Source organism: Ovis canadensis, chromosome 3 (assembly GCF_042477335.2).
Source record: "Ovis canadensis isolate MfBH-ARS-UI-01 breed Bighorn chromosome 3, ARS-UI_OviCan_v2, whole genome shotgun sequence".
In the NCBI taxonomy this organism is placed as follows: Eukaryota; Metazoa; Chordata; class Mammalia; order Artiodactyla; family Bovidae; genus Ovis; species Ovis canadensis.
This window is the reverse complement of record NC_091247.1, coordinates 99,422,669-99,447,956: the sequence shown is the minus strand read 5'-3', so window position 1 is coordinate 99,447,956 and position 25,288 is coordinate 99,422,669. Positions and strand designations below refer to the sequence as shown.

The window sequence follows — 25,288 nt, the reverse complement described above, 5'->3', positions numbered from 1 at the left end:
TTGAAACTATGTAGCTGGGCTATTCCTGACTCTCCGCTATTTCTCTCCGAGTTCTCCCCTTCTAAAATGCCTTCCCTTCTGTTACTCGATTATGTAAGTCCTTGTTGTTGTTTAGTTGCTCAGTCGTGTCTGACTTTTTACAACCCCCGTGGACTGTATCCCTTGAGTGGGGATTCGACGCCCAGATATACATGGTATAGAGCATCTGGCAGCAGGATGTGGAATGGGCTGGGAGTTGGGGGGTGAAGTAGGAGGTCAGGAAGACACTGCAGTGAGTGGATGAGAAGTGGGGAGGCCCTGCCCTCAGTGAAAGCCGCGGGCGTGGAGAAGAGTAGATACGCGTCAAGGGCAGCGAGTGGAAGGTGTAAGTGATGAAATAGGTTGCTGATGCATGAGGAGCAGAGGTGATGGAGTCCCCATAAGAATGCCACTTGACTTCCTCTTAAGCGGCTGGCTGGGTGGCAATGTCATTGGTTAAATCAGGGAAACAAAGACTTTTCATCTTTATTTATTGGTTTGGTCGAGAAGGTGTACATTGGAAGGAGCTGGTATTGAATCCCCATGATAGACTTTTTTTTTTAAATTAAAAATGCTTGTTTTATTTTATTTTTAGTTGAAGTGCAGATGTATATATAAGTTACAGGTATAAGACATAGTGATTCATAATTTTTAAAGGTTATACTCCATTTATGCATGGGTGCTAAGTCTTCCGTTGTGTCCGACTCTGTTCAACCCTATGGACTGTAGCCAGCCGGGTTCCTCTGTCCATGGAATTCTCCAAAGAAGAATACTGGAATGGGTTGCCATTTCCTTCTCCAGGAGATCTTCCCAACCCAGGGATCAGAACCTGTGCCTTTCATGTCTCCTGCATTGGCAGGCGGGTTCTTTACCACTAGAACCACCTGGGAAGATATGCTCTATCTGTAGTTATAAAATATTGACTGTATTCTCTATGCTGTACAATACATCCTTGTAGCTTATGCTTCACCTAATAATTTGCACCTCTGACTCCCCTACCTATATCTTACCCTGGCCCCGTCCCCCTCCCCACTGGTAACTACTAGTTCATTCTCTATACCTGGGAAGTTGCTTATTTTTTTTTATTAAATTCGCTAGTTTATCCTGTGGATCCCTCAAGACTCTTGCTTGAGCTTCAAAGGCGAGTTTTGCATGAGAGCCGAGTTCTCCCTCTCATAGCCCTCAGGATGGAGGAGACAGAAAGCAGCAGGAGGCAGGAGGGCACGGAAGGACTGAGAAGATCCTAGAACCTGCGCAGGCTGTGGGAAGCATTGATCTTGTCAAGCTCCAGCCTTGACAAGGATGCTGAGGCTGGGAGATGCGCGCCGGCTTGCCTGGGTACCCATCCGCGTGGCTCTGAAAGGCCCCTGGCACCCACCTCCCCTGGTGTCCCAGCGGCCAGAGCCGGGTTACCTGCCCACCTCTCACCGTGGTTCTCTGCTCCGCAGGCTTCCACCTCAACCGCAGGCTACCCCGCCTCATGCCCGAGAGTTGCCTGCTCATCCTCGTGGGGGCGCTGGTAGGCGCGGTCATCTTCGGAACGGACCACAAGTCCCCGCCAGTGATGGACTCGAGCATCTATTTCTTGTACCTGCTCCCGCCCATCGTCCTGGAGAGCGGCTACTTCATGCCCACGCGGCCCTTCTTCGAGAACCTCGGCTCCATCCTGTGGTGGGCGGGCCTGGGCGCCCTGCTCAACGCCTTCGGCATCGGCCTCTCGCTCTACCTGGTCTGCCAGGTTCCGGCCTTTGGGCTGGGCGACGTCAACCTGCTTCAGAACCTGCTGTTCGGGAGCCTCATGTCGGCCGTGGACCCGGTGGCCGTCCTGGCCGTGTTCGAGGAGGCGCGTGTGAACGAGCAGCTACACATGATGATCTTTGGGGAAGCCCTGCTCAATGACGGCATCAGCGTGGTGAGACGCACACACATCCCCAGGGAGCAGGGCGGGGGTCGGGCGGCCTGGCCACATCTGCCGCTGGGATCTGCAGGGTGCCTACCCTGGCTTGCTACACTGCTCGCCTTCACTAGCTTCTGTTTTAAGTTCTGTGTTTTTTTGGCCAAGAAGAATGTGGGGTATTAGCACCTCCACCAGGGATTGAACCTGCAACCCCCTGCACTGGAAGGCAAAGTCCTAACCACTGGACTGCCAGGGAAATCCCCACTGTCTTCTTTAAAGAGAGAAACAGGGGAGAGGATGCATAAGTCTAGTGACTTTGGTTTTCACTTTGCAGAAACCCTTGCAAAGGCTCTTCTGGGTTTTCACACTGGGACGAGCAACATTATTGTTGTTTAGTTTCTAAGTCGTGTCCAGCGCTTTTACAACCCCATGGACTATAGTTGGCAGGCTCCTCTGTCCATGGGATTCTCCAGGCAGGAATACTGGAGTGGGTTGTCATTCCCTTCTCCAGGGGATCTTCCCAACCCAGTGGTTGAACCTGTGTCTCTTCTGTCTCCTGCCCTGGCAGGCGGATTCTTTACCACTGACACCTGGGAAGCCTGGGAGAAGCAATACTTTGGATTTAATGTTCTCTCAGCATCAGACCTCACCTTTTAGATTTCTTTCTTAAGTCCTGATTTAGATGATGAAGTTAGAATAAAAGATAGGGGTAGGGAGAGAGATGATGGCGGAATTGCATGAATGCATTGGCTTGTCTGTGTGACTCAGTTGTGTGACTCCCATAGAGAATGTGAGGGGGCACCTTTGCTTAGGAGTCCTCTGGGAGAGAAGCTGAGAAGGCTTTACAGGCCAGATCAGCACAGAGCATCCACCCCAGAGGTGTCTTTGGCTAGAGGTGCTGGAATATTCTAGACTGGCTGTTGCACTGCTGTTTCCTTATGTCACTGTAAACTTTCACCAGGGTTAGTCTCCATGATTTTCTATAAACTTTGATGCACTTTTCTCATTTTTACATTCATATCACATCACATAACAAATACTAGAATGCACTTTCAGTGTAAAAGACTCCAACAGTACGAAATTATACCGAGTAAACAAAAGCCTCCACCTGGCCCTCTCCTCACCCCCCTGGATCCAGTTTCCATATCCCTTCTGGTCTTTATCTTGAACACAGGCATATGCATAGGTAAGCGTTGTTGTTGTTCAGTTGCTAAGTTGTATTGGAGAACTCCAGGCATCCTTGTCCTTCACTATCTCCTGGAATTTTCGTAGATTCATGTTCATTGAGTCGGTGATGCCATCCAACCATCTCATCCTCTGCCATCCACTTCTTCTCCTGCCCTCAATCTTTCCCAGCATCAGGGTCTTTGCCAATGAGTCACTTCTTCACATCAGGTGGCCAAAGTATTGGAGCTTAAGCTTCAGCATCAGTCCTTGCAGTGAATATTCAGGGTTGATTTCCTTTAGGATTGACTGGTTGGATCTCCTTGCATCATTCTACATAAACTAGGTGGGATTACATCAGATGTATGCTTAGATGTAACAAATCTTAGACTTCTTTCTAGAGCTTTTCCACTGTTGCAGAGTATTTCATAGATGACATTTGCAATGATTTATTTAACCATTTCTCCATGGATGGATATTCATGTGGTTGCCAATTTTTCACTTTCAAAAACAATACTTCAATAAGTATTCTTGTTTCTACATGCTTCTCTCTTTTGTACTTGTGTGCCTTTATATAGGATAGTTTCTTGAAAGTTAATTTTCTGGGTTAAAAAGTAGTTGTACTTGGGGGCTCCCACCTTCCTGTGCAGGGGGTACAGGTGCGACCTCTGGTTGGGGAGCTAAGATCTTGCATGTGTCACGGCAAATAAAAAAACACCATGAAACAGAAGCAATATTGTAACAAATTTGATAGACCTTTAAAATGGTCCATGCTGAAAAAAATCTGAAAAAATTAAAAGTGTTTAAAAGCAGGCGCACTTAAAAAGTTGAGAGATGCTGTTCTAATCACCTCTTCTTCATTCAGCTGATAAAGGAGGGATTCCCACCCGAGGGTTAAGGAGTGACTCCAGCAGTTAACCAATGAGACTAATGACAGTGTATTAGTCACGTATACTCACAGTTCAGGGGAGGAGGGCATAACACGTCCCACAGGGTCACCTGGGAGCTGCACTCGGAAACAGAGTGAGCTCTCAGTGTCTGCAGAAGACACTGTTAGAAGGATGGGGTACCTCCTGGTTCCTTGGGAAAGATGTGCTTGACTTTTTTTTAAACAAACATTTATTTGGTACCTATTTTATTCTAGGCATTGTACTAGCTTACTTGGGTGGCAATAATGAGAATGAGACGAGGTTCTTTGCTCTTTTTTAGAAATTTTTATATTGGACCATAATTGATTAGCAATGTTGTATTAGTTTCAGGTGTACAGCCAAGTGATTCAGTTATACATGTATCTATGCTTTATCAAATTCTTTTGAGTAATCCCACAAGCTGGCAGGGAACTGGCCCCCAGTTCACATGGATGTGCAAGTACTGGTCCCTGAATAAGGAGCTTATTGGCTGGAGGATGTTACCCTGGTGTCAGGCTGCAGGGAGCTTGCAGTAGGGTCACTCAGGACCCCACCTCTTTTTACCAAATAAACTATTAAACCTTAATTTCAGTTTTTATGTACACAGCTGCCAAGATTTCCTGGAAATCTTTATGGGCTTATATTTCCATAGAAAATGTGTTATTAATAAGTGCATATTTCCTTCTGTTGCTGTCAACAAAGGGCCTTGTTTTCTTAATGTTTTCCCATCTAATGAGAAAAAATGGATGACAAGTGTTTGTTGTAATTTGCATGATGATTAAACATCTTTTCAACAATTGTAGATCATTAGTGTTTCTTATCCTGCAAATTGGAAGTTCATGTCCTATCAGGGTTGTCAGACTTAAATAAGTATATAGGACATCAGTTAAACTTGGATTTCATATAAACTATGAATCATATTTAATAAGTGTGTCCCAATTATTGTATGCAAGCATTGATTTTTGTCCACTTTTCTTTGAGACCATTTGCTGGTTTTTTTTTTTCTTTTTTAAAGAAAACTTTAAAAAAGAACTTTTAAAACTTTCTAAATTTTAAACTTTTGGATGCTACATAAAAAACAAATATTTTCTCCCATTCTGTTCCTTAATTTCTTAAAATCTTGGTATCCTGTAAAAGTTTTAAATTTGTATGTAGCCAAACCTACTTCATATTCTTTTCATATTTTGCTTTCTGACACTGTACATAAGCAAAAATCATATAAACTTTAAAAAATTTTCCCCTTTTACAATTAATTATGTAAGTCACCTAGCACACAGTTTTTTAGTATTGTTAGTCATAATTTTATTTTCTCTTTTTAGAATTTTCATGTATTAGTTTTATTGAAGCTGATTTACAACGTTGTGTTAACTTTCTCTGTGCAGCAAAGAGACTCAGTTATATATATACATACACCTTCCTTTGTAAATTCTTTTCCATTGTGATTTATCCCAGGATATTGAATACAGTTCCCTGTGCTCTACAGTAGGATCTTGTTCATCCTGGCACAATATTCTATTGTGAGAATTTGATGTCAAAATAGATAGTACCGGGGGCAGGGGAAGGCTTTGAAAATAATCCAAGATATGGGGGTGGATTCACCAAGTGGAAGAGACCCACGCCTGAAATTAGAAATCACTTCCTTTATTCATAATGAGAATCTCTAAGTGTTGAGCATGACTCTAGGCTCATCAGACGGGCACAAGCTTTTCCGCTGGGTGAGCATCTCAGAAAGCCAAGACATCAGTGAGTCGCCACAGGACCCTGGACTCCAGCCTGCCAGCCCATTCAGAGACCTCATTTCTCAGCACGTGGCCCTCAAGCTCTGTGCCTCAGAATCCCCCAGGTGGGTCTGATGGGCACTCAGACATCCAAACCCCACCCCAGACCCACTGATCCACACTCTCTGGGAACGGAGTCTGGGAATCTGTATTCTTAACCAGCATCTCAGACAATGGCTAATGTTTGAGAACTCCTGGTTCATGACCTTTAAGTGTCAAGAAACTGACCCATCTGGATATAAAATGTTGCTACATCTGGGAAAGAACTGAGCTAGACTCATCTTGGAGATCCCCTTTCCCTCACCCTTTCTTCCTTTAAATGCTTTCTTACTTTGGGTTTTGTTACAGTAGAATAAGGGATGCCAGCTGGGAACCAGTCCCCCCTCCTAAGGCAGCCTTTCTGAGCTATGATGCCTCCAGACGTCATCTCACTGTGCTCATATCCAAGTCCCTTGGGGTCCCTTGCTGATTGTAATGCCATGTAAGGCCTCTTGGCAACCCATCATGAGGCCATTATTCTACTTGCTCTTCTTAAATCTTTAGTATCATGGTCTGCACGCCAGGTGGAGAAGAATTTGCAGACATGAGACAGAATGAGAGGTGAATAGAGTCTTTTAGAATGAGAGATCCCTTTCACGGGATAGTAGCCAATTATTATAGCTTCAAGACAGAGGAAACTCCTGCTAGAAGGCTGGCATTAGGTGATCGGTTAGGATGCTATAGGGTGGGCATTTTTACCTAATAAGGGGTCCGAGAGCTGTATGGTTCAGGTCAGGGGAATTCAAAGCAACTGTTGCTATGGGGCTCGGTCACTTCCAAAGGTGACCTTGGTACAGAGTTCCGCATCTGTGGCCTTGGTAAAAGCCTTTACATCTGTGATCTTGCTATAGGGCTCCACAGTTAGAGGAATTTAGAAATGACAGTATCACCTCACTTGATTTTCATAGAACAATCTCTTTCTTGATGCAACCTATAGACTTTCTTGCCGAGACGTATTCTTTATTGTTCAGTTGCTAAGTCGTGTCTGACCCTTTGAGACCTCTATGGACCCTTTCCTTCACTATCTCCCAGAGTTTGCTAAAAGTCATGTCCATTGAGTTGCTGATACCATCTAACCATTCTCATCCTCCGTCTCCCTCTTCTCTTGCTGTTAGTCTTTCCCAGCATCAAGGTCGTTTCCAATGAGTCAGCTCTTTGCATCAGGCGGCCACGAAAACACGGGGCTCTCCTATCTCTCTGGCTGCCTCTGAACTTGAGACTCACTCTGGCCTGAACTGTCTCTAGATTTTACATCTAGACCTGTCGGCTTGGGGGTTCTTTGCTAACAACATTTGTTTGACTTTCCCAAAGTTTAATTGCTTCCACTTGGACTTTTTAAAAAAATGATCATTTCAAAATAAAATTGCAATTTTTGGCTGACCATAGTATCTGTGGAGGGCTGTGACCCTCCACAGCCGGGTGCTGTGACCACCCAGCAAAGCTGCTGTGGCATTGGCTCCAGGTTGAGATGGGGGCTTGCCCACACGTCACTCCGGGTCACTCTGTGGTCACCCACAGCACAGTGATATTAAGTGTGTGCTGGGGCCCTTCTGCGTCCCTGCATGAAATTGGAGAAGCTCGGGGCTGGATTTAGAAAGCAGTTTCACAGCAACTGGTATTTAATGCAAGGCAGTTGTATTTTGAGCTCAGGGCTTGGACTCACCCTTTCATTGAGGAGGGCAGCCATCACACGCGGGCTCTTCCAGCAGAAAGTCTGAGTCAGCAGAGAGAGACCTGTGATTTGCGGGTGACTTGAGACAACTGCAGATCCTCATCCACGGAAGAACTGCCTGGTGCTGAAGGGAAGATGTCGCAGAACCATGGAAAAGAGCAATGACCCTCCAGGCCTCTTGTACACTTAACTTCTCCCTCTTGCTGCAAATGTTAGGTTATGGCTCTAATCATAAGAACTTCCTTAGTGGCGGGCAGAGGAAGCAGAGACAAAACCCAAGTACCTTTTAAATAAGAACTAGTATCCTCAGCAGATACTTCCCAGGTGGCTCAGTGGTGAAGAACCCTCCTGCCAGTGCAGAAGACATGGGTTCAATCCCTGGGTCAGGGAGATCCCCTGGAGAAAGAGCTGGCCACTCCAATATTCTTGCCTGGGAAATCCCATGGATGGAGGATCCTGGTGGGCTATAGTCCATGGGGTCGCAAGAGTCAGACACGACTTAGCAACTAAAGCACCACGCATCTTCAGCTGAATCTCATGGCCAGCTTCATAGCAGAAAGAGAGAGGCAGCTGCTATGTCCAGGCTCTGTATGGGGTCACTTGTGCGTTTACTATTTGATCCAATCCCTAGATTTGTACTGTCAGGCCTGAATGAATAACCATATTTCACAGATGAAGAAACGATAGCAAAGGGAATAAAGGTGCAGAAGGGCGTCCGGCCTGGCCGTGATGGACCAGACGTGGGTGCACAGGAAGTTCTCTTCCCATTCTCTTCTTTTTTCTCATTTTATCTGTATTTGGCCGTGCTGGCTCTTCACTGATGCTTAGGCTTTTCTCTAGTTGCAGGGAGCAGGGGCTACTGTCCATTGCAGTGCATGGGTTCCTCATGACTTCTCTTGTGGCAGAGCATGGCATCTGGAGCACAAAAGTTGTGGCACAGAGGCTTAGCTGTTCGTCGGCATGTGGGATCTTCCTGACCCAGGAATCGACCCTGTGTCTCCTGCATTGGCAGGTGGCTTCTTCACCACTGAGACACCAGCGAAGTCCCCCTTTCTCTTCTCTTTTATTCTTACCCTTTGAATGTTCAACTCATGGAGCTGGAAAGACAGGAGAGAACCCATATGTTACCAATGAGGAGACCGGGCTCATGTCCAGCGGGCAGGAAATCCAGCGGTCTTTCTCCAAAATAGAGTTGGTTTGTTCGGTCAAGTCCAGCGTGAGGATCCAGGAAAGATTCTGGTCATCTCTGTGCCTGAGTTCTGTAAAATTAGGGTGATGGTATTACTTAGCTCTTAAGACCACTAGAAAATTCCTGTTAAGCCTTTAGAACAGTGAGTGCTCAGCATGCAGGGAGAACCCCATGCATGCTGGCTGTTGTTTTATATCACACCAACTCAGGCCAAAGCCTTTGACTGTGTGGATCACAAGAAACTGTGGAAAATTCTGAAAGAGATGAGCATATGAGACCACCTGACCTGCCTCTTGAGAAATCTGTATGCAGGTCAGGAAGCAACAGTTAGAACTGGACATGGAACAACAGACTGGTTCCAAATAGGAAGAGGAGTATGTCAAGGTTGTATATTGTCACCCTGCTTATTTAACTTATATACAGAGTACATCATGAGAAATGCTGGGCTGGATGAAGCACAAGCTGGAATCAAGATTGCTGGGAGAAATATCAATAACCTCAGATATGCAGATGACACCATCCTTATGGCAGAAAGTGAAGAGGAACTAAAGAGCCTCTTGATGAAAGTGAAAGAGGAGAGTCAGAAAGTTGGCTTAAAGCTCAACATTCAGAAAACGAAGGTCATGGCATCTGGTCCCATCACTTCATGGGAAATAGATGGGGAAACAGTGGAAACAGTGGCAGATTTTATTTTGGGGGGCTCCAAGGTCACTGTGGATGGTGATTGCAGCCATGAAATTAAAAGACGCTTGCTGCTTGGAAGGAAAGTTATGACCAACCTAGATAGCACATTAAAAAGCAGATATTACTTTGTCCACAAAGATCCATCCAGGCCAGGCTATGGTTTTTCCAGTAGTCATGTATGGATGTGAGAGTTGGACTCTAAAGAAAGCTGAGCCCCGAAGAATTGATGCTTTTGAACTGTGGTTTTGGAGAAGACTCTTGATGGTCCCCTGGACTGCAAGGAGACCCAACCAGTCCATCCTAAAGGAAATCAGTCCTGAATATTCATTGGAAGGACTGATGTTGAAGCTGAAACTGCAATACTCTGGCCACCTGATGTGAAGAGCTGACTCATTGGAAAAAATCCTGATGCTGGGAAAGATTGAAGGCGGGAAGAGAAGGGGACAACGCAGGATGAGATGATTGGATGGCATCACCGACTTAATGGACATGAGTTTGAGTAAGCTCCAGGAGTTGGTGATGGACAGGGAGGCCTGGTGTGCTGCAGTCCAAGGGGTTGCAAGGAGTTAGACACGACTGAGCGACTGAACTGAACTGAACCGAACTGAACTCATGGATGTCTGTGCTGGTTAGCTGCCTCCTAGTAGGCATTTGGTTTTAAATATGGCACTGCTTCATGTACTGTAGGCACTTTGTTCTTCTATTTGTATGTCTCCCTGGTTTTCGTGCATCGATTTGCTGAATAAGCAACAAGGTAAGGCCACCAAGGTTCCTATCGCCTCGCATCTCACCCCACACCCTCCTCTTCCACCTCACTGAGGGGTCTCAGCACTGCACCTCATCTGAGAGGTCCCTACATTCCCCCGCCTCCACCTCACTGAGAGGACCCCAAGTCTGCTTGTCCAAGGCTGAGATTTGAACCTAGGCAGCCTGGCTCCAGAGCATCTCTGCTTCTAACTGCCACTCCATGCTGCCTCTTCACCCCTTGCTCACTGTCCCCCTACTTTCTTCTCTAGTTTTTCTCCTTCCTCTGATAATGTCTTCATTGGGCATCTTGCTGCCACTGTGGTCCATTCTTTGGGAGCACAGTGGATGAGAGGGCGGTAGAAGGAGCCACTGAAAGTTTCTGAGCAGGAACCTTCGGCCAGCAACATTGGCAGGTATTTTACATACTTTCGCTTCTTGCAAGCTTAGTCACTCAGTTGTGCCTGACTCTGCAATCCCATGGACTGCAGCTTGTCAAGCTCCTCTATCCATGGGAACAAGAATACTGGAATGGATCAGCATTTCTTTCTCCAGAGGATCGTCCTGACCCAGGTGGTATGGATGACGTGGTAAATTCAAAGCAAGCTAGGATGGCAGGGAACAGCTTGCCAGAGGAAACTGTGTCTAATTTGGAAGAGATTTTTAAAAACATTCATTTGGGGGTGAATTTTCCTCCATAAGTCTTTCTGGTGTATATTAATATTTTCCTGCCTCAAAGAAATCCTAGCTCCAGGAACATCCCATTCAAGAGGCAGTAAATTGTGCCCGTGAGCATGGACAGGGAGGCCATGCCCTAGTTCAAGTCCTGACTTCTTTACCTGCAAACTGTGTGACTTCAGTTGAGTGACTTAACCCCTCTGACCCTCAGTTTCCTTTCTGCAAACTGGAGACCAGGATGTCTGAGGGTTCAAATGAGTTGATACACATAAGCATTTAAAACAACGCCTGGCACAGAGTTAAGTACAGACCTTTGATGTTTGTAATATTATGATTTACAAGAAGAAACATATATATTTGGTCTTTGTCCACATTCAGGGCATTGCTATTGTTGTTCAGTTGCCCAGTCATGTCCGACTCTTTGTGAGCCCATGGACTGCAGCATGCCAGGCTTCCTTGTCCTTCACTATTTCCCAGAATTCATGCATTGGAGAGGGACATGGCAACCCACTCCAGTGTTCTTGCCTGGAGAATCCCAGGGACGGGGGAGCCTGGTGGGCTACCGTCTATGGGGTCACACAGGGTCGGACACGACTGAAGCGACTTAGCAGCAGCAGCATGTCCATTAAGTCAGTGATGCCATCCAACCAGCTCATCTTCATTCAGGGCATTGAGCTCATTAAAACCCTTGGAATTTCCTAAGTGAAGAGAGCTGAGTTTGTTATGCTAATGAGGTGACTTTTGGAAAGCCCCTACATAACCTTAGGAAGAGGGCTGGTTGCCAGTGGAATCAGCCTTATGATTAAGGAGCTGGACTTCCCAGTCTCCCTCCTTAAGCCTCCCCACTCCCACCTCCAGGAAAGGGAGCTGAGCTGGATTAAAGTCAGTCACCCATGACCAGTGATTTAATCAACCCAGTCTATGTAACGAAGCCTCTGTAAAAAGCCTAGAGGATTGGCTTTGGAGAACTTTCAGGTTGGCGGAGATTTGGGGAGGGTGGTGGTCCTGGGGAGGGCACAGGAACCCCATAGCCCTGCCCCCATCCTTGTCCTAAGAATCTCTTCCATCTAGCTGTTCCTTCTGTAGTAAACCAGTCATCAAGTTAGTAAGATGTTTCTCTGAGTTCTGTGAGTCATTCTAGCAAATTAACCAACCCCAAGGAGGGTCTATAGCTGGTGAGTCAGCTTGAAATCAAGCTCCAGCCTTTCAACCCGCTCCTGGAAGGTCAGGGAGTGGGGATGAAAGATACAACCTTATCATCACATGGTTGTTTCCTCCAGCAACCAGTCCCTTGCCTTGGGGGCAGGGTAAGAGGGAACCCCAGCAAGAGTCACCTCATTAGTGTAAATTCAGGAGGGATTGAAAAGCACTCATTACAAATGACTCAAGGAATTGCTAGATCTTTAGGGACTTTGTGCCAGGTACTGGGGACAAAGAAAAACATATACATATATATTTTTTCTTTTTAATATTTTATTTTTAAAAATTGATTTATTTGGCTCCACTGGCTTTCAGTTGCAGCACACAGGATCCTTTCCCCACCCCACCCCACCCCCAACTCCCGGCATCTTTTAGTTGTGGCATGTGGGATTTTTAGTTGTGACATGCAAATTCTTAGTTGTAACATGTGGGGTCTACTTCCCTGACCAGGGGTGGAACCAGGGCCCCCTGCACTGGGGGCATGGAGTCTTAGCCACCAGACCACCAGGGAAGTTCTCTAAAATATGTATTTCTTATTTTGTCCTGTTGCTGCACCTGCCCACTGAGCGAAGAAGGTAAATCTGATTTTGTTTCCCCTTAGTGCCAGGCATGTGTTTGAGCGTTAGCACTGGCTGAGTTTCCCCTTCCAATAAATTAAAAATACACACACATGATTGTGATTTGAAAGGAATCCAAAGAAAAGCTTTCATAACTGTAATGACATCCAGAGCCATATAATTTGAAAGATAAGAATTGTTTTCCATGTAGTCATATGGATTATGTCTGTAAGTGTAGTCTTCTTAATTATACGTATGACTTTAGCTTCTGAAAATGCCGTAGCCTCTTCCTGGCAGGCGCACTGGTGTCTGGGGCCAGGAGTAGTCCTGTTGACTTTCCCAGGTCCTAGGAACAGATCAGGCTGCTTCTTATAACCTGTAAAGCAATGCAAAATAGTTTTCGTTTGTGGCCTAAACATGCAAATCTTTGAGTCCCAATCACACTCCATGAGTTTCCTTGGGTTTAAGAGTCAAATAAACTCCCAGAGTTCCAGTTAAACTCATTCAAATATGCTTTTTGAGTTTTATGCTAGCTTCCGTCCTCTCATCTTGGCTTCACTCCTTGGAACATGAACGCAGCTTCAAAGGTGCAACACCCAGGGCTTCTAAGACCTGCACATGGGTTGCTCCAAGGTCAGGCAAAAGGTTAAATCGAACTAAATACAGTCACTGAGTTGGGATACAACCACTAAGTTTCTTTTGGATTGATTTTGAAACCATAAGTCACAATTTTCTTGCAAAAACTCAGGCAAGGTTTTTCTTAGAGCATGGTTTTGCTTTGCTTTGCTAAATAATATCCGTGTTTGCATGCTCAGTCGTGTCTAACTCTTTGCGACTTCATGGACTATAACCCGCCAGGCTCCTCTGCCCATGGGATATCTTAGGCAAGAATTGTGGAGTGGGTTGCCATTTCCTCCTCCAGGGGCTATTCCCAACCCAGGGGTGGAACCTTTGTGTCTCCTGCATTGGCAGGTGGGTTCTTGCCATTAGTGCCACTTGGGAAGCCTTGTTACAGCAGCCCTAGGGAACTAACATAGAAGGCAGTGTGGCCAAGCTGCCCTGGAGCGGGGCATGAGCACCTGTGAGCGGAGGGGCTGTTGCATGCCCCCCCACCGTCCTCCTCCATTAGTAGAGCTCACTAGATGAAGCCACCCTGAAGACTGGTAACACTTGAACTACTTTCAGGAATGTTGCTGTCTGCCAACTCACATTCCAAAGACAACCTGTGCTGGGCTGGATAACATTCTGGATCTTCATGTGCAAACGCACAGCAAAAAGTGTATGAATTGATCCCATCCTGACTCCGGAGAGCAATAAAAGACTTTCATTGTTTATTATGGAGCCTATGTTGAAGGGTGCTTTCAGAGCCAGAGGAAATCAATTGATAATGACACCAAACTCAGCGAAGAGGCTGGCACGAAGCAGGTGCTCCATGCTTTAAAGCTGTATTATACTTCTTGGGGCTGCCCAGGTAATTTAGTGATAAAGAAACTTCTGCCAATGCAGGAGACACAAGAGATGCAGTTTTGATCCCTGGGTCAGGAAAATCCCCGGGAGGAGGGCATGGCAACCCACTCCAGTATTCTTGCCTGGAGAATCCCATGGACAGAGAAGCCTAGTGGGCTATAGTCCATGGGGTCACACAGATCAGAAACAGACACAGCTGAGCATAGGACAGATTGTACTTACTCCCTGAAGCTGAACAGATTGAAATTATTTGGAATGCATATAATTGTAGGCAGCTGTGTCAATATGTCTTCTTGTGTAATTTATTGTGGTATATTATTCAGCTAGACCCAAAGTTAAGAATCTGTGTGTAAACCAACTATGTATAAAGTAGATAACCAATGAAAACCTACTCTACAGCACAGTGAGCAAAAAAAAAATTAAGGTACAATCTGTTTATAGAACATGTGTTAAGCTAAGCTTGAAAATGCATTCCAATATACAGAAGGTGTAGACACGTAGGGTTTGATTCCACTCATAATGAGTTACCTAGAATAGGCGACTAATTTATAGAGTCAGAAAGTATATTTAGTAGATTGTGTGGCTGGGGACTTAGTGTTTATTAGGGACAGAGTTTAAGTTTAGGAAGGTGGAAAATTGGGAAATGGATGATGGTGAGATTGCAGAACAATGTGAATGTACTTAGTACCACTGAGCTGTACAGCTAAACCTGGTCAAAATAGCAGAGTTCCAAAGAATAGCAAGAAGAGATAAGAAAGCCTTCTTCAGCGATCAATGCAAAGAAATAGAGGAAAACAACAGAATGGGAAAGACTAGAGATCTCTTCAAGAAAATTAGAGATATCAAGGGAACATTTCATGCAAAGATGGGCTCAATAAAGGACAGAAATGGTATGGACCTAACAGAAGCAGAAGATATTAAGAAGAGGTGACAAGAATATACAGAAGAACTGTACAAAAAGGATCTTCATGACCCGGATAATCACGATGGTGTGATCACTCATCTAGAGCCAGACATCCTGGAATGTGAAGTCGAGTGGGCCTTAGAAAGCATCACTATGAACAAAGCTAGTGGAGGTGATGGAATTCCAGTAGAGCTATTTCAAATCCTGAAAGATGATGCTGTGAAAGTGCTACACTCAATATGCCAACAAATTTGGAAAACTCAGCAGTGGCCACAGGACTGGAAAAGGTCAGTTTTCATTGCAATCCCAAAGAAAGGCAATGCCAAAAAATGCTCAAACTACCACACAATTGCATTCATCTCACGCTAGTAAAGTAATGCTCAAAATTCTCCAAGCCAGGCTTCAGCAATATGTGAACCGTGAACTTCCTGATGTTCAAGCTGGTTTTAGAAAAGGCAGAGGAACCAGAAATCAAATTGCCAACATCTGCTGGATCATGGAAAAAGCAAGAGAGTTCCAGAAAAATATCTATTTCTGCTTTATTGACTATGCCAAAGCCTTTGACTGTGAAAAGAAACTGTGGAAAATTTTCACAAGAAACTGTGGAAAATTCTGAAAGAGATGGGAATACCAGACCCCCTGACCTGCCTCTTGAGAAACCTATATGCAGGCCAGGAAGCAACAGTTAGAACTGCACATGGAACAACAGACTGGTTCCAAATAGGAAAAGGAGAACGTCAAGGCTGTATATTGTCACCCTGCTTATTTAACTTATATGCAGAGTACATCATGAGAAACGCTGGCCTGGAAGAAACACAAGCTGGAATCAAGATTGCTGGGAGAAATATCAATATCCTCAGATATGCAGATGACACCATCCTTATGGCAGAAAGTGAAGAAGAACTAAAAAACCTCTTGATGAAAGTGAAAGAGGAGAGTGAAAAAGTTGGCTTAAAGCTCAACATTCAGAAAATGAAGATCATGGCATCTGGTCCCATCACTTCATGGGAAATAGATGGGGAAACAGTGGAAACAGTGGCAGATTTTATTTAGGGGGGCTCCAAGGTCACTGTGGATGGTGATTGCAGCCATGAAATTAAAAGATGCTTACTCCTTGAAAGAAAAGTTATAACCAACCTAGATAGCATATTCAAAAGCAGAGACATTACTTTGCTGACTAAGGTCCGTCTAGTCAAGGCTATGGTTTTTCCAGTAGTCATGTATGGATGTGAGAGTTGGACTGTGAAGAAGGCTGGGCGCCGAAGAGTAGATGCTTTTGAGCTGTGGTATTGGAGAAGACTCTTGAGAGTCCCTTGGACTGCAAGGAGATCCAACCAGTCCATTCTGAAGATCAGCCCTGGGATTTCTTTGGAGGGAATGATGCTAAAGCTGAAACTCCAGTACTTTGGCCACCTCATGTGAAGAGTTGACTCATTGGAAAAGACTTTGATGCTGGGAGGGATTGGGGACAGGAGGAGAAGGGGACAACAGAGGATGAGATGGCTGGATGGCATCACTGACTTGATAGACTCGAGTCTGAGTGAACTCCGGGAGTTGGTGATGGACAGGGAGGCCTGGAGTGCTGCGATTCATGGGGTCGCAAAGAGTCGGACACGACTGAGCGACTGAACTGATCTGAACTGAACCACAATAAAACAATTTGAAAAAAAGAATCTGTGTGTAAACTGTTTTTCATTTGTTTCTCTAGAATTAATTACATGAATTTTAATGAATAATTTAAACAAATTAACATCTGAATTCATGGTAAAGACTGGTTGGTATTACTAGCTGGAAAATTTATGTAGATGACTTTGTAAAGGCTACCTTGGTTTCTTTTTCTTTTTTTTTTTTAAGATGCTTTAAATTTTTTAAATTTATTTTTATTTTTTCTCCAAACTTTAAACTTTTTATTTTGTATTGGGGTTAAAAAAATGTGGAACTCTTCACAAATTTGCATGTCATCCTTGAGCAGGGGCGCGCTGGTCTCTGTATCATTCCAATTTTAGTATCTGTGCTGTCAAAGCAAGCACAACTGTTTCTCATTTCTAATTTAAGTCTACTTTCCTTTTCGTCTAGGTCTTGTACAACATATTAATTGCCTTCACGAAGATGCACAAATTTGAAGGCATAGAACCCGTGGACATTTTGGCTGGATGTGCCCGATTCATCATCGTTGGGTGTGGGGGTGTATTTTTTGGTGTCATTTTTGGATTCATTTCTGCGTTTATCACCCGTTTCACCCAGAACATCTCTGCGATTGAACCCCTCATTGTCTTCATGTTCAGCTACTTGTCCTACTTGGTGGCCGAGACACTCTACCTGTCTGGCATCCTGGCGTGAGTACAAATGAAGGACCAACTCCCATCCAAGGAGAGTTTAGGACCACATCTTGTGGACCAGAATTAGGAAAGGCCTGACTTCTAAAGCTAGTCCTCAAAAGGGATGCAGGATTCAGGTTCCTTGAACTTCTGTCAAATCTGGTTCAGGTCCTTTGCCAAACAAATGTTCTCCCCAGCACCTGCATTTGCTCTGTCCTGGTGATTTGCCTGAAGAGAGCTTACTTAGCAAGTACAAGGTCAATTTATAATGCTCAGAAAAGCTGATGCGGGGATGAGCTGGGAGAGGTTCAAGGTTAAGGTCTCACTTCAGTTGTTATCTTTTTTCCTTGAAAAATGCATTATTTTAAAGGGAAGCATGCCAGGAACTACTGTCATCCCTGAACTCTGCTTGCTTCTCTTTCACTTAAGTCACGTCATTGCTCCAGGACTGGTCAGTGTGGAATAAAACTCAAGAGATAGGATAAGACTAGAAATTCAGATTTTTTTTCTAATGAAAATATTTTTGAAATGTTCATCTTTGTTTAGATCTTGGAATAAGGCTTCTCAACTTGATTTATTATATCTGATCATGTTGCCTTTTTTTTAAATGATGTTATCCTCGTACCCATATCCTTGGGCACAATTTTATTGTATAGAAATATTTATTCTGATTACATACAGTAGTATAAAGTCTAGGCAGCTTCCCTAGTGGCTCAGACAGTAAAGAATCTGCTTGCAATGCAAAAGACCCGGGTTCATTCTCTGGGTCGGGAAGATCCCCCAGAGAAGGGAATGGCTACCCACTCTAGTTATTCTTGCCTGGAGAATCCCATGGACAGGGGAGCCTGGCTGGCTACAGTCCATGGGGTCACATAGAGACGGACACAACTGAGCAACTAACACTTTCGCTTTCGCTTTCACAAAGTCTAGGCACTCATCATTCTCTCTCCTTAAAAGTGAATGTGGATGGACCTAGAGTCTGTTGTACAGAGTGACATAAGACAAAAAGAGGAAAACAAATATCATATACTAACGCTCATGTGTGGAATCTAGAGAAATGGTACTGATGAATCTGTCTGCAGGGCAGTAATAGAGCTGCAGACAGAACAGACTTGTGTACACAGATGGGGAAGGAGAGGTGGGAAGAATTGGGAGAGAAGCCTTGACGCATGTACACGACCATGTGTAAACATAGCGGGAAGCTGCTGTTGCGCAAGCAGCTCAGCCTAGTGCTCTGTGGCAACCTGGGGGCGGGGGAATGGGTGGGAGGTGGTGGGATATATGTACACTTATGTCTGGTTCACTCTGTTGTACAACAGAAACCAACACAACACTGTAAAGCAGTTATATTCCAAGTATAAATAACTAAATACCATCAGCGAGAGGAAATTTCTAGTTCTCATCAGGAAGTCACAAGTCTAAAATTAAGTAACGATTCTGCCAGTTTATTCAAATGAATGTATTTGGCTCATTAACCTATCTTGCATTTTTGAAACCCACCTGATTTATTTAATATACTAAAAGTATATATATTTTTTGAATAATAAAAGCCTACTATGTGCTGAAAAAAATCCAACAAACTACTAAGACAAAGCAAATCCTTTCTTTTCTTTTCAAACTTGCTAAGTGGCTCTAGAATGAAGCATTTTAAGTGAAAATGTTCTCATTAAATTTTTGTAGGGAACATTATAGTATGAGGGGTCTTGCTGAATTATTCTTTCTGGGCGACTGCACTGGCTTTATTTTGGTTTAAGGCAAGTGAAGCTGGGGGTAAGAGGTAGGGCTGACATAGCTTTTGATGAGAGCAAGATAGAAACAGTCCTGCTTCTGGCTTCTGCATGAATTATGCACCATTTTGTTTTTTGGAAACCATGCCACTCCCACCTTGCCCCATCACAGTCAACTTGTGCAGACCCCTTGGGTAGTGAGAAGAAAAAGAAAGAAAATGAACATTTGCAGTTGGAGATGTTCTGTCTGGATAAAAACAGGATTTGTGTCTCTGTGCCATCTCGGGCTTCCCAGGTAGCTCAGTGGTAAAGAATCCGCCCACCAATGCAGGAGACGCAGGGTCAGGAAGATCCCCTGGAGGAGGAAATGGCAAACCACTCCGGTATTCTTGCCTGGGAAAAGCCCATGCACAAAGGAGCCTGAGGGGTTACAATCCATGGGGGTCACAAAGACATCAGACACAACCGAGTGAGCACCCACATACACCGTCACCAAAAGAGGATTTTCCAGTGACGGACAAGGTCCTGTGGCTTCTCTCTGTTCCTGCTGCAGAATCACAGCCTGTGCAGTGACAATGAAAAAGTATGTGGAAGAAAACGTGTCCCAGACCTCGTACACGACCATCAAGTACTTCATGAAGATGCTGAGCAGCGTCAGCGAGACCCTGATCTTCATCTTCATGGGCGTGTCCACCATTGGAAAGAACCACGAGTGGAACTGGGCCTTTATCTGCTTCACGCTGGTCTTCTGCCAGATCTGGAGGGCCATCAGTAAGACATGGCAGGGCCCACAGAGTCCTACCTGCTTCTCTTTTTGTTTTTCTTATTCCTTCCTGCAAGGTTAACACATAAGCAATGAGATGATGCCAACTGGTTTAACTGGTTGGCGGTGGGGGTAGAGGGGTTGGGTACCTTATGGCGACCAGGAATGTTCTCTGGTTGCTTCCTCAATCAGTTCAAAATAATTACTGGCTGATAAGTTTCTGCACTAAAACAAGGCTGGAGCCAGAGCACTTTTATTTTTTTTAATTGAGGAGAGAAATTTCACAAAGACACATTTAAATATAGCTCAGTACATGTACCCTTTGCTCATCACATCTTTGCCAATTTGTACCTTCTTGCACCTTAAATTAGATATAGATTATAAACTGCAGGCTCCCTTTTACACTTTTGTTACAGGAAAAGTGCAGTCTCACAAATTGTAGTCTATAGAAGGCAAATCCTGCTAGAAAACAATCTCCTAAATATTACAGATGGTTTTAGTCAGGGATTGAGTATGATGTATAGAAAACAAAGGAAGTGGATCCTTTCTCTTTTTTTTTTTTTTAAAAAATGCTTTGTAAAGGCAATGTAACTCATTGTTGTTCAGTCCCTAAGTCCTGTCCAAATCCTTGCGATCCCAGGGACTGCTGCGTGCCGGGCTCCCCTGTCCGATCATCCCTATCAAATATGCATCATTTAAAAACATGAGATGTCTTGTCAAAGGCCTTTTAATTTAACTTGTACATTTGTTTCTGGAATTAGTAAGAACACTCATTACTGAACTATAAGATTTCTTTTGGAAGCAGTTATATTTTAAAATGGTTTTGACCAATATTTGAAGCTTTTTTTACATGACTTTGATAGGTGGTTTCAAGCCAATTACTCAGAGAGAAATTAGGAGAAATGGCTGAGAACTCCTCTCGACTATATCCATTCTAAATTCAGAATGGTTTTTAGGATGTAGGAAAGAATAACAAGAACGCAGAAATATTAAAAACATTCATAAAAGTAACTCTGAATATGTGTGCCTTGGATCTTCAGAGGAGAAGAGAATTAGAATACTCTGATATAAATTTATAATCTCACATCAAGTCTTATCACTAATTAGCTGTTTGACCTCGGGAAGACACTTAACTGTGCTTCCCAGGTGGCACAGCGGTAAAGAATCCACCTGCCAATGCAGGAGGTGTGAGTTCAATCCCCGGGTTGGGAAGATCCCCTGGAGAAGGAAATGGCAACCCACTCCAGTATTCTTACCTGGAGAATCCCATAGACGGAGGAGCCTGGTGGGCTATGGTCCATGGGGTCACAAAGAGTTGGAGGCGACTGAGCACATATACAGAAGGTTAACTGCTGGAAAGTTTCTTCCCCAACCACAAAATAGTGTACGTGGACAGATTTCTTAGGTCCTTTTAGGTTCTAATACTGCAGGGACCTACAGAGTTAAGTTAATGTCAAGAGGAGCATCAGATTCAGAGCTTCAGCCCAGCCAACAAGAATAGAAACCGTCTAGGAGATTAATGCTGCGGAGACCTCATTATGGTTGACCCTTGGTGACCATCCAGCCCAGCTCCTGTATTTTCTATCCAAGGGAAATGATGGAACAGTTCCCAAGAAAATGACTTGGCCACATCAGGGTGAGGGACAGAGCCAGGTGTCAGAGTCCAGCTCTCTGGCTACTACCTGACTCATCGTAGCTAAGAATAGTTCTCACTCATGAAGGGTTATAACATAGAAGGTCATGTTTTCTGTTATTTATGAATATTGGGTTTATTGAACTTTACCTCCATCTTCTGATATAAATACTGTCAGCATCTCCATAAAGCAGATGAGGACACTGAGGACCTGACAAGATTAAGACACTTGTCCAAGGTCACATGACTAGCCCATGGAGGAGTCGGGACAAACAAAGCAAAATGAAAAACATTAAATTGCATTGTCTCTTGCATTTTCAGTGTTCCTACTATCAAAGGATGCTAGGAAAGAATAACAAGAATGTGGGAGTATTTAAATTATTCATAAAATTAACTCTTAATATATGTGCCTATTGGGTCTTCAGGGGAGAAAAGAATTAAGAATACTCCGATATAAATTTATAATGTCACATCAAGTCTTGTCACTATCACTAACTAGCCGTTTGACCTTGCTGGTGTTGGTGGTTCAGTAGCTAAGTCATGTCCGACTCTATAACCCCGTGAATTGTAGCACACCTGGCTCCTCTGTCCTCCACCATCTCCCAGAGTTTGCTCAAATTCTTGTCTCTTGAGCTGGTGATATTATTTGACCTTGAGCAGACAGTCAATTACTCAAAAACTTCTACCCCGAGCACACAACGGTGGGTGTGGACCAATTCATTCCGTCCCTTTCAGTTCTCTTTTTTTGGGGGGCCTTGATTTTTTTTTTAATTTTATTTTTTTTAGTTTTTTATTTTTTAAATTTTAATATCTTTCTACAGCGATCTATAGGGCAGTAGAGTTAGTGTCAAGGATGCTTGCTGAGATGTCTGTGTCATTAGAAGCCACATGAGGATACCGAGTGCTTTATTATTCTCTGATTCGTCAGAGCTTAAGTGAAGGGACCTCTCTCACCAGGAAATGGTGGAATTTCTCTCACCAGGAAATCCTGCGTTGGCTGTAATTCAGCTGTGTGGGCCACTGGAGAGGAGAAAGACGTGATAGACACCTGTTTCCAATAAGCTCTCCCACCCTCCGTTTCCACTTACTGACAGTAAGAAGCCCCCTGGTGACCCCTTGCCAACTTCCTTTCTTGTTTGCATTGAGTTTCAAGAAGAACCAAACCACCCACACAAGCTCTGCTCACCTGCAGAGAACCCCCCAGGCACTGAGAGGGCCCCTCTCACCTTCAAAGTCACACACGTCCTCTGCTGACTCAGTGAGAGTAGGAGTTGATAGAAAGGCTTGTACCCTCCAAGTAATACCATTGCTTTCCTTAATTTTGAAAGGCAGAGCAAAGTTTATGAAAATAGATTAGAAAATAGATGCCATTTCTTATAGCAAAAGAATCAAGATGTATTCCTCTAAATACGCAGACGTGCTCAGTCACTGAGTCGTGTCCAACTCTACGTGACCCCATGGACCGTAGCCCGCCTGGCTTCTCTGTCCATGGTATTGTCCTGGTAAGAATACAGAAGTGGGCTACCATGTCCTTCTCCTGGATCTTCCCAAGCCAGGGATCGAACCCTCGTCTCCTGCATTGCAGGCTGAGCCACCTGGGAAATCCCAAACACACACACACGGAAACACACACACTTGTGAATGTTCCTGTCGGGAACGTACCAGAGCATCCCTGTCGGGAACAAGGCTTCTGCCTTGAAGCACTGCTGTGTCCCAACTAGCCGAGAAGTGAGAAGCTCTGTGAGCTGATCTGTTGGGCGCGGACAGTCGCGGGTGTGATGGGATCCAGTTGCCTTGCTTGGGGGCACCCGGCACGACCTGTATTCACTAGCACTGTGTCTGCTCATTCATGGCCCTCTCCTCTAATACACGTTCTCCCCATTTTAGGCGTGTTTGTCCTCTTCTATGTCAGTAACCGGTTTCGGACTTTCCCCTTCTCCGTCAAGGACCAGTGCGTGATTTTCTACAGCGGTGTCCGAGGAGCTGGGAGTTTTTCCCTTGCGTTTTTGCTTCCTCTGTCTCTTTTTCCTAGGAAGAAACTGTTTGTCACCGCTACTCTAGTCGTTATATATTTTACCGTATTTATTCAGGTTGGTAGATTTCTTTCCTATTTGAAATGTCTATTCCTCTCAGGATTGTGTGTTAAATTAATAAAATACCAAGACAAGGATACTGTTATCTGATTTACAGATATGTGTTCCATACTGAAACTAAATTCCCAGATATGTCTAGATCATGTTTTGGGTCATGCCGTAAACTCTAAATTTTGATGACTTTTGAATAATAAAATCAAAATGTTCTTAGGTACAGGAGAATGATAGCACCTCTAATGTGTATTACTGAAAATAAGATTCCAGTTGGTACTAAATAGTTTTTATTGTAACTGGAATTAGTGCTTAGCAAACTAATGGGAGTTTAAAGAATGAAACTAGGTCTTTGGTTTAAAATATAATACCTGTTTTTATTGCAGAATTTAAAAACATTGAATGAGAACTAAAGTAAACACTGGAGCGTTTATTCAGGAGAAACTACTACAAAACAAAGACATAAAAATTGGGAGCCCCATAGTTCTGCTAATAGACTTGTGGTCTCTACAGTGACAATCTTTGCTACAACAAAACCCTTTCTTTTGTTGTTTACAACGTAGGGAATCACAGTTGGCCCTCTGGTCAGGTATCTGGATGTTAGAAAGACCAATAAAAAAGAATCCATCAACGAAGAACTCCATGCACGTGTAAGTTATCTCTTGGTCATGATTAATAAGTTAGTAAGATGTGCCCTCTTGGTCGCCTATGGGACTCGACTTAGAGGTGTGGACATGTCACTAGACATGGTCTCTTTCCTCTCCAGCCCCACCAGCAGTGTTACTATAGGAAATTATCACAGACTCAGTTGCTTGAATCTTACAGTTATTATCTTATGGTTCTGGAGGTCAGAAGTTCACAGCGAGTCTCACTGGGATGAAATCAAGATCTTGCAGGACTGACTTTCTTTCTGAAGGTTCTAGGAAAGGGTCTGTTTTTTTCCTAGATTTTTTTTTTCCCATATAGGCCATTATGGGCTTTCTTTGTGGCTCAGATGGTAAAGAATCTGCCTGCAATGCAGGACAGCAGGTTTGATCTCTGGGCCGGGAAGATCCCCTGGAGAAGGGCATGGCAACCCACTCCAGTATTCTAGCCTGGAGAATCCCATGGACAGAGGAGACCGACATGCTGCAGTCCATGGGGTCGCAAAGAGTCGGACACAACTGCATGACTAAACAACAACAAATGGCTCTGGGGAATAGAAATGGGAACTAATGCACGGAAGATGTACTGTGAGAAGCTTCAGCTCCTCATGAAGAGCATCCAGACAATGCTTTCTTGTACGGCACAGTCCCAGGTGAAGTGCAAACAGTACCTGGGGACACTCGGCACAGGCGCTGTCCAGGAGACACGGGCTTCCAGCCACAGGCTTCGAGACCATTGACCCACATAATGTGTAGTTTTCTTTCATGTCTGAGAGTCCTTCTGATGCTGAAAAAACTGGTGAAGTCAAAGTCAGTGCAGAATTTCATGGCCGAAGTCACCCATGGAAATAAAATAATTTTAATTCCAGGAAATCCAATCGAAAAAATTTCCAAGCCCATTTGGAAGTATTTAACAGCTGGGGATAGGGAGTGAGCATTTTAAAAGAAGTATTCCTCCAAACACAGTGGAATACAGCCCAAGTGCTTTGGGCTTCCCTGGTGGTTCAGCGGTAAAGAGTCTGCCTGCCAGTGCGCGAGACACAGATTCCATCTGTGGTCCTGGAAGACCCCACCTGCCTCAGAGCAGCCTGTGCCCTGCAAGCACTGAGCCTGTGCCCTAGAGCTGGGAGCTGTAACTACTAGAGCCTGCGTGCCCTGGAGGCCGTGCTCTGCAGCAAGAGAAGAACCACCATGAGAAGAGCACACACTGCTTCTAGAAA

At 44.4% G+C, this 25,288-nt stretch overlaps 1 protein-coding gene and 1 non-coding gene across 2 annotated transcripts in view; one reads left to right on the top strand and one right to left on the bottom strand.

The window, feature by feature from the left end:
• SLC9A4 (solute carrier family 9 member A4) overlaps window positions 1-25,288 on the top strand; it is a 52,516-nt gene that overhangs the window by 4,983 nt on the left and 22,245 nt on the right. Inside the window, exons 2-6 of the mRNA XM_069580573.1 lie at window positions 1,467-1,930; window positions 16,976-17,235; window positions 19,498-19,715; window positions 23,228-23,430; window positions 23,988-24,074. Coding sequence (XP_069436674.1) covers window positions 1,467-1,930; window positions 16,976-17,235; window positions 19,498-19,715; window positions 23,228-23,430; window positions 23,988-24,074 — 1,232 coding nt within the window. The remainder of the gene's footprint in view (window positions 1-1,466; window positions 1,931-16,975; window positions 17,236-19,497; window positions 19,716-23,227; window positions 23,431-23,987; window positions 24,075-25,288) is intronic.
• LOC138438418 (U6 spliceosomal RNA) lies at window positions 16,827-16,929 on the bottom strand. Its single transcript, XR_011256354.1, has one exon. It is a non-coding gene; the product is annotated as a U6 spliceosomal RNA (small nuclear RNA).